Source organism: Natator depressus, chromosome 14 (genome assembly GCF_965152275.1).
Source record: "Natator depressus isolate rNatDep1 chromosome 14, rNatDep2.hap1, whole genome shotgun sequence".
Lineage (NCBI taxonomy): Eukaryota > Metazoa > Chordata > Testudines > Cheloniidae > Natator > Natator depressus.
This window is the reverse complement of record NC_134247.1, coordinates 34,993,219-35,007,382: the sequence shown is the minus strand read 5'-3', so window position 1 is coordinate 35,007,382 and position 14,164 is coordinate 34,993,219. Positions and strand designations below refer to the sequence as shown.

The 14,164-nt window shown below is 47.6% G+C and overlaps 1 protein-coding gene across 1 annotated transcript; it reads left to right on the top strand.

Annotated features, from left to right (window-relative positions):
- The first annotated feature begins 3,675 nt into the window (after positions 1-3,675).
- Positions 3,676-13,917, top strand: LOC141998738 (endonuclease domain-containing 1 protein-like). The gene is made up of 2 exons (XM_074971731.1): positions 3,676-3,964; positions 12,565-13,917. Exons 1-2 carry the CDS (start codon positions 3,683-3,685, stop codon positions 13,333-13,335), a joined length of 1,053 nt encoding a protein of 350 aa, XP_074827832.1. The 5' UTR covers positions 3,676-3,682; the 3' UTR covers positions 13,336-13,917.
- The last annotated feature ends 247 nt before the right edge of the window (positions 13,918-14,164 follow it).

The window sequence follows — 14,164 nt, the reverse complement described above, 5'->3', positions numbered from 1 at the left end:
AACCCCCTGCTCAAAGCAGGACCAATCCCCAATTAAATCATCCCAGCCAGGGCTTCGTCAAGCCTGACCTTTAGTCAGAGAGGGGTTCTCTCGAGTCCTGTTTAGTTTAACAACAACAAATCTCAGATGTCAGCTTTCTTTGGATGTATTGATCAGTTAGTAAAGACACCACTTCCACAGAGAGGCATACAGTTACCCACAGTTGTGCAAGACCTGCCCTGTAGTTGTCTGACCGTCTGTGTCTAGTCTGTAGATAGTCTTCATTCCCCATAATATCTTAGAATAACTATACTCTTTGTTGCCTTTGTTTATCATTTTATTTTGTCTCTTTTCCTTCCCTGTCACATGTACGTCTCCTTATTTTAGGTTATTTCTTAACACAGTTTGCAGTTAAGATTGCCAATCTCTCTATAACAGCACATTTAAAAAATACGCCAGTTTCATAAACAAAATTCCATTCCTAAAGCTATCTTTGTCTTAACTGCAGAGCACCATGGGAGTCTTGCTCCCAGCCAAGTATAAGCTATGTCTACACATAGGCCAAGTATACACTACAGACTAACTTCAGGATAAATGTGTTGCTCAGAGGTATGAAAAATCCATCCCCCCGAGCGAAGCAGTTATACCGACCTATCCGCTGGTATAGATAGCGCTATACATAGGCGCTGACTTCTGCTGGCGCCGGTGGGTGCTCGACCCCCCTCTGCTCCCAGCCCCGCCCCGACTACACCCCTACCCTGCCCCGCCCCCATTCCAACCCTTTCACCAAAGTCCCCGCCCCAACTCCGCCCCCTCCCTGCCCCTATTCCAACCCCTTCCCCAAATCCTCACTCCAGCCCCACCTCTTCCCCACCTCCTCCCCTGAGCGCACCGTGTTCCTGCTCCTCCCCTGTGCCTCCCGGAGCTTGTTACGCCGCCAAACAGCTGTTTCGCAGCAGCAAGCGCTGGGAGGTAGGCGGAGAAGCGGGGTCGCGGCGTGCTCGGGGAGGAGGCGGAGGCAGAGGTGAGGTGGGGCGGGGAGGGGAACTTGGCTGCCGGTGGGTGCAGAGCACCCACCCATTTTTCGCCATGGGTGCTCCAGCCTCGGAAGACCCACGGAGTCGGCACCTATGGCGCTATATTGACGGGAGAGCTTCTCCTGTCGACAGAGCTACCACCTCTTGCGAAGGTGGATTAACTACACTGATGGGAGATGCTCTCCCACTGGCATAGTAGCATCTTCACTGAAGCCCGACAGTGGCACAGCTGCGCCGGTGCAGGGTTTTAAGTGTAGACTTGCCCATAAACTGTTACAGCGGCGCAGCCACACTGCTGCAGCGGTAGCGCTTCAGTGTAAACACTACTCACACGGACGGGAGAGCTTCTCCGATCAGCACAGGAGTTCCAGCTCCCCGAGAGGTGGTAGCTAGGTCGACAGGGCAATTCTCCTGTCGACCCAGCACTGTCTGCAATAGGGGGTAGGTTGGTTTAACTGCTTCACTCAGGGATGTGGCTTTTTCACCCCCCATGAGAGACGAAGCTATACTGAAGTACATTCCTTGTGTAGACCACCTAAGAAATTCCTTGCCTGAGCCTATGTGCCCTGCTTTCCTGCCATATTGTCCCTGAAGGTGTTAAACCAGAAGCCAGAGTGCCCAAAGCTAAGGCATTGCTCTGAGGGTGTGTGTATATGATGGGGGCTCAGGGAGGCTCAAGTGAATACTGGTTATGGGATCCAGGACAGCTGGACCATGGACCCCCAGGTCCCAAGGGAGGATATCAGACAAGAAGGCTGAGTAAGACCCAGAGCTAGGAGCAGTGACTGGACTCTATCCAGACCCAGCTGGCTTGGGAGCATAAGGACCCAGAGGTGGGGCCACACACACCAGACTGGGGACTGCAGAGAGGGCCGAGGGGCTAGGTTGTAAAATGAGAGATTAAAAAAATAATCAGGAGATCTGGTAGGGAACTAAACCCTCCTGCTTCCAGGTGCACAACCCCCAACTTCTAACTCTTGGGGGCCAGGAGGAAAGCTCCCAGGGGCAGGTGACCCCCTATAGCCCCACTGCACCTTCCTCTGGAGCAGCTGGTGCTGGCTACAATCCAAGAGAGGGCTGGTGGAGCCTTGGACTGGTGGGATTGGGCAATTCCCGTGTTACTGTGTTCCAGACTCCAAAGGCAGCAGGGCCTCCTGGGGCCGTGAGCTATGTGGGTGGGTGTTGCTTTAGAAGACCGTGTTCCCAGAACATCATTCTCATGCCATGTGCATAGAACTGGGCTGGCTCGCCAGTGCTGCCCACTAGGAGCTATGGTGTAGGTAGGGGGTTGCCTGTGTGTTCTGGTCTCAGTTGATGGGGTGGTTGGTTTCTGTGGTGAGTAGCTTAGGGCAGTTTGGGAGTCTCTTCTTTGGGTGACTGTGTGTTCATTCTTGGGCTGTATTCTCAGGGTACGTCTACACAGCAAAAAGCAAAAAACCTGCGGTTTTAAGTCTCAGAGCCTGGGTCAACTGACTCAGGCTTGTGGGGCTCAGGCTGCACGGCTAAAAATAGCCATGTAGACATTTGGGATCAGGCTGGAACCCAGGCTCTGAAACCTGGTGATGGGAGCCCCAGCATCCACATGGCTATTTCTAGCCCTGCAGCCGAAGCCCACAAGCCAGAGTCAGTTGACTCAGGCTCTGAGACTCACTGCCACAAGGGTTTTATTCCTGTGTTGACGTACCCTCAGGGTGTTTGTCTGTCTGGGCCGAGGCTGTCTGTGAGGAGGTGTATAGCACTCACTGCTGGGTGATCAGGGTAGGTCAGTGGGGGTGGTATGAACGATTACTCCTTAAATGGCTGTGGGGAACTGTCCAGGCACCTCGACACTCCCTTCCAGATGGGCCAGGACTCTGGTTTGTTGCAGCTATAGTGGTTTTGCACAGACACTAACATTTGGCCCAGGGGTGGATGGAGAACATACAGGGGGAACTGGGCTCCACTGAACACACATCCAACCAAAGGAGTCAGCTATTGCTGTTGCAGAGAACCCACAGCTGTAGAGAGGGAATGAGCCACTCACCCATTTCACTGTCTTCAGCTCCTAGAAGGTTTGTGCTGGGCAAATTTGTAATGCAAAACCTTTTTTCCTCAAAAGATGCAGATCCAGGTCAGCCAAAACAGCTGCTTTTGTCTAATTGTTTCAGTCAAAATAAAAGTGTGTGTGTGGGCGGGGAAGGGGGTGGGGAGGAATGTCAGAACAGTTTCTTCTGGGTATTTTTAGGAAACTAAATATTTTGACTTTTTGTTTTGTAAATACATTTTGTTTCAGATTTCCCTTCAATGTTATTTAAATAAAAACCTTTTCAAGGCTTTTAAAATCTTTTCAATTGAAATGAAACATTTTGTTCAATAAGAAAACAAAACATTTTGCAACATGTAGTTTCACCAAAAAATTTGAAACATTTTCATTTGGAGTTGACCCAAAATCAGTCTCACACCCCAGATTTGTTGGGCTTTCACCTGAATCGAATATTTGCACAGCCCTCGTAATGGCCTGCATCACCCCTGCTCAAGGGCCGTGGCTGCATGGCCCAGCCCAGCCCTTGGGAAGGCCCTGGCAGGAAGCCCACAGATTACTCAGCCCGAGAGGGTTAGTGGAGGTGGCTCTCCGAGGAACGGTATAAGTAGCAGCTGCAAAGGGACTGGCTCTGACACTGTGAGCCATGGGGCCCCTCGCACTGCTGGGCTTTGCCTCGCTCTGGGCTGGGCTGGCGCTGGCTGAAGTGGTCCCCACTTTCAATAACTGCGCACACTATTTCTACGGAAGAATTCAGCCCGAAGGGTTTGACACTACAAACACCGTTAACATTTGCCAGAAATATGAAGGAACGTATCATTTTGCAACCTTTTACGACACGAGCAGCCGAATCCCAGTTTGGTCAGCTTACACTATGACAGAAGGACATTGCACAGATGAACACTCACCATGGAAAGTGGAGCCGCAGGTCAGTCTCTCTCCTGTCTGAATCTCTTTGGTCTCATCTAGGCACCACGACAGGGAACTCTGATGGCTCTGCCCAAGCACCACAGCCCACTGGGAGTACGGGTGGCACGGGGACCCCTCCCATGCCCTAGGTATGGAGTCCTGGGGCTCCTTTCTTCCTTCCCTGAGTGCCCTTTCAGGAGAAGCAGGGTCCCCTTTTGAATGCAGAGAGGTTGGGGTGGTGGCTGAGTGCCCCAAGTACTTACCCAGCAGCTAGGGTGTCTCTACTTTGGTGGGGGGCCAGGCCCACTGCCCTCTGGGCACACACAGAGATCTCTGCTGGGAGGGTTTGGCAGGGCTCCAGGGCACTAGGGCTGGAAGTTAACTCCCCTTGCATTGGATGGGACAGCTGCCCTGCTCATAGCTATACTCTCAGGCTCTCTGCAGACTCAGGCAGGCGTCACTGTGTCAATCACATTCGAGTCACATTTTCAAGCTTTTCTGTGCAACCACAAGAGCTAGAGACTTCTTTTTTTTAAATGCAAGCTGAGATTCTGCCATGGTCCCAAGGAACCAGAGCCCACACATGGGCATAGAGCTCCTCTGCCTGAATCCAGCCCAGAGTGAGGCCTTCCCCAGAGTCCAGGAGAGCCCTAGGGCTGGATGTACAAAAGGGACTTCGACTCAGCATTGCAATATCAAGCTTTTATGTTCCTTGCAGCCTAGTGGAATCCAACACAGTGGGGCATGCAGGCTCCCTGTACACTGCATGGGGAGAGATGGGTGCCTAACAATGGAATCCACAAAAAGCCACACAGCAGGAAATCACCTAAGCTAGCCAACTGGAGGTGCTGATGAGAGGGATATGTCCTAAGCCCTGCCACTCAAAGGGACTTAGCAGCCTAAGTCTGGGCTGGAGGGAGGAATGTCCTGCCGCTCGAGATTCACAGCTGTGCACCCAGTCCTGAAGTTAGCACTTTCTCACAAAAACAGAAGAGGAGGTGATCTTCCCCTATCCTCATCCTTTAGTGCAGTGGGCAGATCATTCACTTTGGATGTAGGAGACTGTGGTTCAATTCCCCGCTCTGCCGGATGTGGAGAGGGGACGTGAACCTGAGTATCCTCCCTCCCAAGAGAGTGCGGAGGCCCCTGGTTACTCTGATGTGGTCTCCCTCAATCTCTCCTGTTGCAGTTCTTCCATGATGTATAAATAACTAAGCACGCATTGGAGAAGGGAGACTGGATGTTGGGCCTCTCACATGGTACTCCAACCACTGAACTAGAGAGTCAGTCTCACTCTCTCCCTGGTCTAAGGACTATTTCAGTATTTATACACAGTGGAACAGCTTCAGCAGGAGACAATGAGAGACCTGTCCATTAAAGCCAGCCATTAATGGGGAAAGATCTCCCCAGCAGGCAGGTCTCTCATATCTCAGGTGAATCTTTAACCATTGGGATAAAAGATATTGGGGGGAGGGCACCTCCTATTGCAGTGGCATGGTTTTGTGCAAGGCCCAATCCAGTAGGTTGCTTCTGCGCATGCCCATTGGTCCCACACATCCCACGGGCAGTATAGATGGGGTTGCCTAGTTTGAGGATCACATGCATAAGCAGGAGATAGGTGCCCAGGCGACAGGACTGAGACAGCAGTGTGCCTTATGCATATAAGGGCGTTCCGTGCCTATGGGTGCGGTCTCAGAGAACTGGAGAAGAGTAGACACAGTACCGATCTTTAAAAAGGGGAACCAAGAGAAGCATAGACTAACAAGCCTAAAGATACTGGAAAAAATATTAAACAATCAGTTGTAAACACGTAGAGGATAATAGAGTTATAAGGAATAGCCAGCATGGATTTGTCAAGAACAAATCATGCCAGCCCAACATAATTTCCTTCCTTGACAGGGTTACTGGCCTAGTGGATGGGGGAATTATTAGATATGATTTATCCTGATTTCAGGAAGGCTTTTGACAGTTTCCCATGACATTCTCATAAACAAAATAGGGAAATGTGGTCTACATGAAACCATCACAAGGTAGGTGCACAAGTGGTTGAAAAAGTGTAGTGATCAATGGTTCGCTGTCAAACTGGGAGGGCATATCTAGTGGGGTCCTGACGGGGTCAGTTCTGGTTCCAGTACTATTCAATGTTTTCATTAATGACTTAAATAATGGAGTGGAGAGTATGCTTATAAAATTTGCAGATGACACCAAGCTGGGAGGAGTTGCAAGCACTTTGGAGAACAGTATTAGAATTCAAAACAGCCTTGACAAACTGGAGAATTGGTCTGAAATAAACAAGATGAAAATCAATAAAGACAAGTGCGAAGTGCTACGCTTAGAAAGGAAAAAAACAAAGCACAACTACAAAATAAGGAATATAACCAGCGAGGTGGCGGTACCGATGAAAAGGATCTGGGGGTGATAGTGGATCACAAATGAATATGAGTCAAAAACAATGTGATTCAGATGCAAAAAAAGCTCATATCATTCTGGGGTGTATTAACAGGAGTGTCCTATGTAAGACAGGGGAGGTAATTGTCCCATTTCACGTGGCACTGGTGGGGCCTCAGCTGCAGCACTGTGTCCAGTCCTGGGTGCCACATTTTAGGAAAGATGTGGACAAACTGGAGAGAGTCCAGAGGAGAGCAATAAAAATGATAAATGGTTTAGCAAACCTGACATATGAGGGAAAGTTAAAAAAAGCTGGGCATGTTTAGTCTTGAGAGGAGAAGACTGATGGGCAGCTGATAACAGTCTTCAAATATGTTAAGGGCTGTTACAGAGAGGATGGTGATGAATGGCTCTCCCCGTTCGCTGAAGGCAGGAGAAGAATTTATGGTCTTATTCTTCAACAAGGGACATTTACATTTGATATTAGTCAGAAAGTTTTTCCTATCAGGGGAGTTAAGCTCTGGAATAGGTTTCCAGGGGAGGTTGTGGAATCCCATCTCTGGGAATTTTTAAGAACAGGCTGGACAAACGGGTCAGGAATGGTCTAGTTTACTTGGTCCTGCACATGGGGCTGGACTTGACTTCTCAAGGTCCCTTTCAGCACGACATTTCTATAATTCTGTGATTTTACCAGTGGAAATGTAAGCACCTAGGGACTTTAGGACGTACAGGGCTAACCAAGCACAGGTTTTGAGGACCTAAGTTTTCGATGTAAGTGCCTAAAGTGGCAGCTGGGTGTTTAAGTCCTTTTGTGGATCGAGCCCATGGTTCTTTTCCAAGTAGTGGACAAACACAGCCTTTTCACACCCTGTGTTGCTATTGAAATTCTTCCTCTAAAGCAAATCTGGTCTTTTAGTTACTGAATGTGCCAATCAAGCCAATGTCTCTTGACTTCTCTCTCCTCCCAGTCCTTCTGTTGTAATCAGTGTAACATTTTCCAGTGCCAGAGGATCTGGACAAGCTGGACTAGTGCCAATGTTCCTGTGCTTAAAGGCCGATGGCTGTGTGACCTACCAGGGTACAATCCAGAGTAATGAGTAACTGTGTCACCCCTGCTCACCAATCCAGGGTGCCCTTTACAATGCTTTACTGCTGCAGCCTCCCATCTGGACCGCTCACAAACAGCCTCCAGCATGCAAGTCACTCTCAGCTACGTCTCTCTGTGTGTGTGCGCTGCAGCCAGCCAGCCACAGCTGGGCTCCTAGCAGCCTTGGTTATACTGTAGGGTGACCCCAGCACACATCCAGTCTTAAATTCTCCCCTAGAAATGTGTGTCCTGTATAACCCAGACCTCTCCTGTTCAATACAAATTATATAAACTCTGTTATTTCTTTAACAAAAATAATATGCAAACAACTAGCCAACTCAAATGGAGTTTCCCAGACATTTCAGTTTAAACACCCTGGATTAGATCGCCCCCAGTCCAATGCTGCTTCTATTGTCCTTCATGTGCCATAATTACGATGGGCAGAGAGAGAGAGAGAGAGAGAAAATATTGTGTCTTGGGGTGTTTCCTTCTTTTTATAGTCCTGTCCCCCCTTTGAGAAGAATTTCCAGCTGAGATTGAGGAGACAGTGTCTAAGTGTAAGGATTTTTCTGCTGGTTTCCCACCTGTTTGAAATTTGAACTTCTTTTCTCTTGCTTCCTGCTTGATGAATCTGTTCACTGCTTAAATGCAACTTAAGCAGAGCACACATTCCTTTGTTCAGGACAGACTTGTATGCCAGCTTCTGTTTGGGCAGAGCTGTGGTTTGGAACTCGTATTAATAACACCATCCAGGGGAATCTTATAACTTCTCACACAATGTTGCCACACATATTTTATCAGGACAATATTGACCAGCAACTTATGAGTTTTCAGGTATACCTTGTACCATAGGCGCCGACTTCTCTCCTAGGTGGGAGGTGCTTGACACACCCACTCCACCCCAGGCCCTGCCCCCACTCCACCTCTTCCTCATCTCTTCCTGCCCCTGCTCCACCCCGCCCCCAAAGCCCCTGCCCCGCCTCTTTCCACCTCCCTCCTGGATCTTCCTGCACACCGTGAAGCAACTGTTCGCCGTGGGCGGGAGGCACCGGGAGGGAGGAGGAGAGTTGATCAGCGGAGCCACCGGCAGGTAAGAGGCTGTAACAATGGTGTGCTCTAGTGGGACGCAGTTTAGAGCATCTAGTTTAGGACAAACTGCTTAGGCCAAGGCAGTCACAGGCCAAGACTGGGGGTCCTTTACTCTTAAGGCACACCAAACTCGTCAGAGAACTTCTGTTTCACCCCATTGCCTAACAAGAAGTCATACAAGCAATTCCCTCAGATACCCCAGTGTAACGATGCTCCTTCTGGTGGGACCCAACGGAGAGTGCCAATTCAGGACAAATTGCTTCAAGCAGGGCAGTTACAGCCCAAGGCTGGGGTTTTTCCACCTCTAAGGCAAACCAAACCAGCCAGACAGAGAGGACTTTGCTTTTACCCCACTGGCTAACCACAAGTCACACAAGCAATTCCCTTAGACACCCCAGTTTCCCACTATCTCCACCAGTGCCACTTGTTATGGGGACAAATGGTTATGAAAACCAATACCCCAGTAAAAGAAAAAAGGTTCTCTCGATCCCAAAGGACCAAGCCCCAGACCCAGGTCAATATACAAATCAGATCTGACCCACAAATCACACTGTTGCCAATCCTTTAGAATCTAAAATCTAAAGGTTTATTCATAAAAGGAAAACGATATAGATGAGAGCTAGAATTGGTTCAATGGAATCAATGACATACAGTGATGGCAAAGTTCTTGGTTCAGGCTTGCAGCAGTGATGGAATAAACTGCAGGTTCAAATCAAGTCTCTGGAGAACATCCACAGCTGGGATGGGTCTTTCAGTCCTTGGTTCAAAGCTTCAGTGTAGCAAAGTCCCTCCAGAGGTAAGAAGCAGGATTGAAGACAAGATGGGGGAGCTGCAGCAGCTTTTTATATTCTCTTGCCATGTGGTCTTTCTTTCTGTGTCCCAAAGACAAGCTGTCCATCACCTGGCCTGGAAAAACCTCAGAGTTCTGTCCATAGGCAGGTCCCTGCACACCTTGCTGAGCCGCAAGGCACATCTGCCTTCTCTCAGTGGGTCAACTGAATATCTGGTGGTCCTTAATGGGCCATCAAGTAGGCTAGGCAGAGCTGACACCAGCTTGTCTGGAGTGTTCCCCAGAAGCATAGCACAAGTTTGAAATACAGACAGTATAGAGCCAATATTCATAGCTTTAACTATAAAAATGATACACACATATAGACAGCATAATCATAACCAGCAAATCATAACCTTGTCTTAGACACCTCATTTGACCCCCTTTATACAAGATTTGGTGCCACTTCAGGACTTTGGTTGCAACAATGATCTATACGGTCCCAGCTTATGTCAATAATGTCACAAGCTGTAAATCTCATCTGAAAAGTTTTCAAAATAAATCACTGTTTAAAAATGTATAGTGTGTACCTTCTAAAAATGAAACCTACATCTATCTCTGAGTTGTGAAGAATATGTATTAATGTTATAACAACCAACAAGAATGCACTTTGATTAAATCGAGTCTTCCTGACTAGTGATTTAAATCATGATTTAAATCAAATCCACGCTGCCTGCTGTGCTCTTGCCCCTGGCCCCTTCACTCCCCAAGAGGCCCCACAAATATGTTTGGTGCCAGGCCCACAAAAAGTTAATCCGACCCTGACAATGGGTGGGCTAGAGTTTACTTCATTGCCCCTTTTCAGTGCCTAAAAGAAGCTCAACTCCTATAGAAAATTAGCTGGAGACCCAGAGTTCGGTATCTAAGGATTTTCAGCAAGGATTACACAGGGTCAGCCTCCCCACATTCAAGTCCCAAAAGGAACTAAAGAAATGAAATTAAATAACTTTTTATAAAATCTTATGATGAAGAAACAAATAATCTAATTTTCACAGCATAACATGGCTATTTTATAACCCACTGACATTATTTATGTTTATGTATTACTGTGAAGATGAAGAAAACAAATTAAAATCTCAACAGTTTGTTCCCCACTGTCAGGGTTCATTCCCCACTCTGAACTCTAGGGTACAGATGTGGGGACCTGCATGAAAATCTCCTAAGCTTACTTTTACCAGCATAGGTTAAAACTTCCCCAAGGTACAAACTATTTTACCCTTTTGCCCCTGGACTTCCACTGCCACCACCAAACTTTATCTGGGTTCCTGAAAAAACATAGTTTGGACACATCTTTCCCCCCCAAAATCCTCCCAACCCTTGCACCCCACTTCCTGGGGAAGGTTTGGTAAAAATCCTCACCAATTTGCATAGGTGACCACAGACCCAAAGCCTTGGATCTTAGAACAATGAAAAAGCATTCAGTTTTCTTACAAGAAGACTTTTAATAGAAGTAAAAAGGAATCACCTCTGTAAAATCAGGATGGCAGATACCTTACAGGGTAATTAGATTCAAACATAGAGAATCCCTTTAGGCAAAACCTTAAGTTACAAAAAAGACACACAGGCAGGAATATTCATTCTATTCAGCACAGCTATTTTCTCAGCCATTTAAAGAAATCATAATCTAACACATACCTAGCTAGATTACTTACTAAGTTCTAAGACTCCATTCCTGTTCTGTCTCCAGCAAAAACATCACACAGACAGACCCAGACCCTTTGTTTTTCTCCCTCCTCCCAGCTTTTGAAAGTATCTTGTCTCCTCATTGGTCATTTTGGGCAGGTGCCAGCGAGGTTACCTTTAGCTTCTTAATTCTTTACAGGTGAGAGGATTTTTCCTCTGGCCAGGAGGGATTTTAAAGGGGTTTACCCTTTCCTTTATATTTATGACACCCACGGAAACACAGTGAGAAGAAACTTAAGAGTTCCCAAAAGCTTAGATTGAGTTCACCTAAGTCTCAGAGTCTTTGACCACCAAATCTGTACAATTTGCTGAGTCTAAAACAGCATTTTCCCTCCACTTGCTTGTAGGAATCTTTAGTTGGAAGCCATGCAGACTCCTCCTCTGCTGAAATCACTGCTAGTCTGTCAGCTAAGTGATTAACCAGCCACTCAGTTAAGTCACAAGTGTAGAGATTTAAAGAAAACCCTGTTACAAGAAAATACAAAAATTGAGAATAAAATATAAATGACTCTTTCCCCATTACGACATTTAAAGAAAAGTTGGTGAATCACACTAGTTGAGAGAGTTAACTAGAACAGTTTGGCTAAAATCAAAACAACATTCAAAGCATACAATTATAGAGGAAGTTATTTTTCCCTCCCAATTTCCCTGTGCTGTAATTAACATTGCCCACGTTTCCCTGTTTGTAGGGTTGCCAACTCTTCCAGCCAGACCAGGAGAGTTGCCCTTTGCAGCAATGGTGTCTGGGCCGGGAAAGTTGGCAACCCTAGCTGTTCGAGGGTTAACAATATCACTGACCTGCTGCAAAATGCTTCTGAGTTAGGGACAACAGCCTGCTGTCTGCTCCTGAGCTCGGCTTCTCCCAACTCACACAGGACACATGGCACTTAGTAGCTGCCCTGACTGCTTGCCCTCATGGAGTCTGACCCCAGCAACAGACTAGAGAGAGGGCCTATGGGAGCAGACCCCAAAACTACCACACCCAATACCAGAAGCTTCTGGATGTGGAGTGCTAAATCTGCCTAGCAACAATGACCCAGGCATAACAACCCACTCCTACCTCCCCCCAATGGGTCTCTTAAAAAGAGAGATCTCCTTATTAGGCACATGGGTTACACAGGCACGCAAACAACCGTGACTCTGCCCCATAGAGGCCCCAGCAACCCCTTCCCCCATTTATGAGTGCAATATTAATAGTGTGCACCAGCGGCCACTGCATTTATGAGTCACCTCTCTGGAACTGAATGCACGGCTTTAGTCGAACCTTAGTCCTGTCCGTGCAAGTGCCCTAAGGCCGTGATCTGCACCAGGAGACACACACGCTCTGTCCTGTGCTGCTGGGAGAACTGGCCAGCACATTAAATCATTTGCTGGGCATCCTAAATTAAGCAGATAAAGCAGGAAAAGAGGGGGATTCAGAGTTGGGTGATGAAAGTACATAGAGTCAAGAGGCAGAGATTGGTTTTGCCCTTGATTCCCTGCTGCTCTGTGTCATAGACATTTTGATGCAAGTTGAATGTAAGGACTCTGGCTCTATTTCCAGCTGGCTGATTTATCAGAGGCAAACATGGAGACAGAAGGAAACCTGCTTCGAAAGCTGAAAGAAAAAGGAACACTGAAAGAAAAGCAAGCCAACAAAGAAAAACTGAAAGAAAAGCAAGCCATCGATGAAGATTATGATCACACACACTATGACCGGGGACACCTGAACCCAAACGCCTTCCAGTGTGATCAACACAGCCGAATAGCCACCTTCACGCTCACCAACGCGGTCCCCGAGGACCCCTGCTTCAATAGGGTCAATTGGTATGAGCTGGAACGAAATCTCAAGATTCAGTTAACAAAGAGCTGCCTTAATACGAAAAATCAGAAAGGGACACCCTTCCTAGTGACTGGAGCAGTGCCCAGTGAAAAATATAAAATCCCCATTACGAAGGATGACAAACAAAGTAACACCAACGGAGATGCAGGAAGGGTGGTGGTGCCCAGTCACATCTGGACAGCCGTTTGCTGTGAGCACTCAGACAATAACGAGAAATTCTCCTTCGCCTTCCTGGGGATGAACAGGCCAGACAGCATCCTGGAGCCCATGAAAGTGACACAGTTGAACAAAAAGCTAAAAGACCTGTATGGGAATCGGCCCATCGAGATTTTTAATGATGACTGTAATGAAGACAGCAAAAAGGCAGATGATGTTTTATTGGCGATAACCAAAGAGTTGCGCAATACCATTCCAGACTGGAGAAAGGATCCCCAGACTGAGGAAAACCATCCACCAGGAAACAAAAGGCCTCACAATAATAATGACCAGTAGTTTGTGGGGAGAGGGGAATGAATGCAGCATAGACAGAAATTCCAACAAACCTTTTAATTGAAAGCTCCTGGGGCCTGTGTAACTGCATGAGCTTGTCAGTGTCGACCCGCCCCTCACTCTTCCCTCTTCTCCCACCTAGTGCTTGGCAAACCCACTTGTTAAATCTTGTCTTAAATTAGCTCTTGATCCTGCCCCCGTTTTGATCCAGCTGGAGCCCCACTAATGCAGAGCTCTACCATTTACACAAGCTGAGTGTCAGCCCTGGCTGTCTGCAGACCCAGCCCGGCTGTGGGTCACACTCAGAACAGGAGCTTCTCACCCAGAAAGGCTGGGAGCTCAGTCTGCCTATAGTGAAACCTCAGTTCTGCGGAAGCCAAAGGGACCAACAGGGATGTGCTGGAGTGACACACGCCACGCAGAGCTCCAGGTCACCATGCATCGCTGTGTGCAGTACCACAGTCCGTGCCATGGGGATACAGCTCCATCTGGGCCTTGCATCTCTGTGCCAGTGTCTGTGACACAGGGCTTTTTACCCACTTTCGGGAAGTGTTTAGGGCTGCTGGGATGGCGGGCGCTAGAGAAATGCAATGATGGTGATTTACATAATGCTGGCAAATATTGTGTTGGGTTGTGATGATTAAAATCAGCTTTGTGTTAAAACTTTACATTCCACATCTCCAGATCCCACAATGGAAAATTCTGCTTTGCTGAGCTTGACAAATAAACAGAACGAAAAATAAAAAGGTTCTGATTGCAAATAGCACCCTGGGCATTGCAGCGCTGCGTTGTCTTTGATGGTTTGAATGTGAGAGAGCAGCTGGAGAGCCAT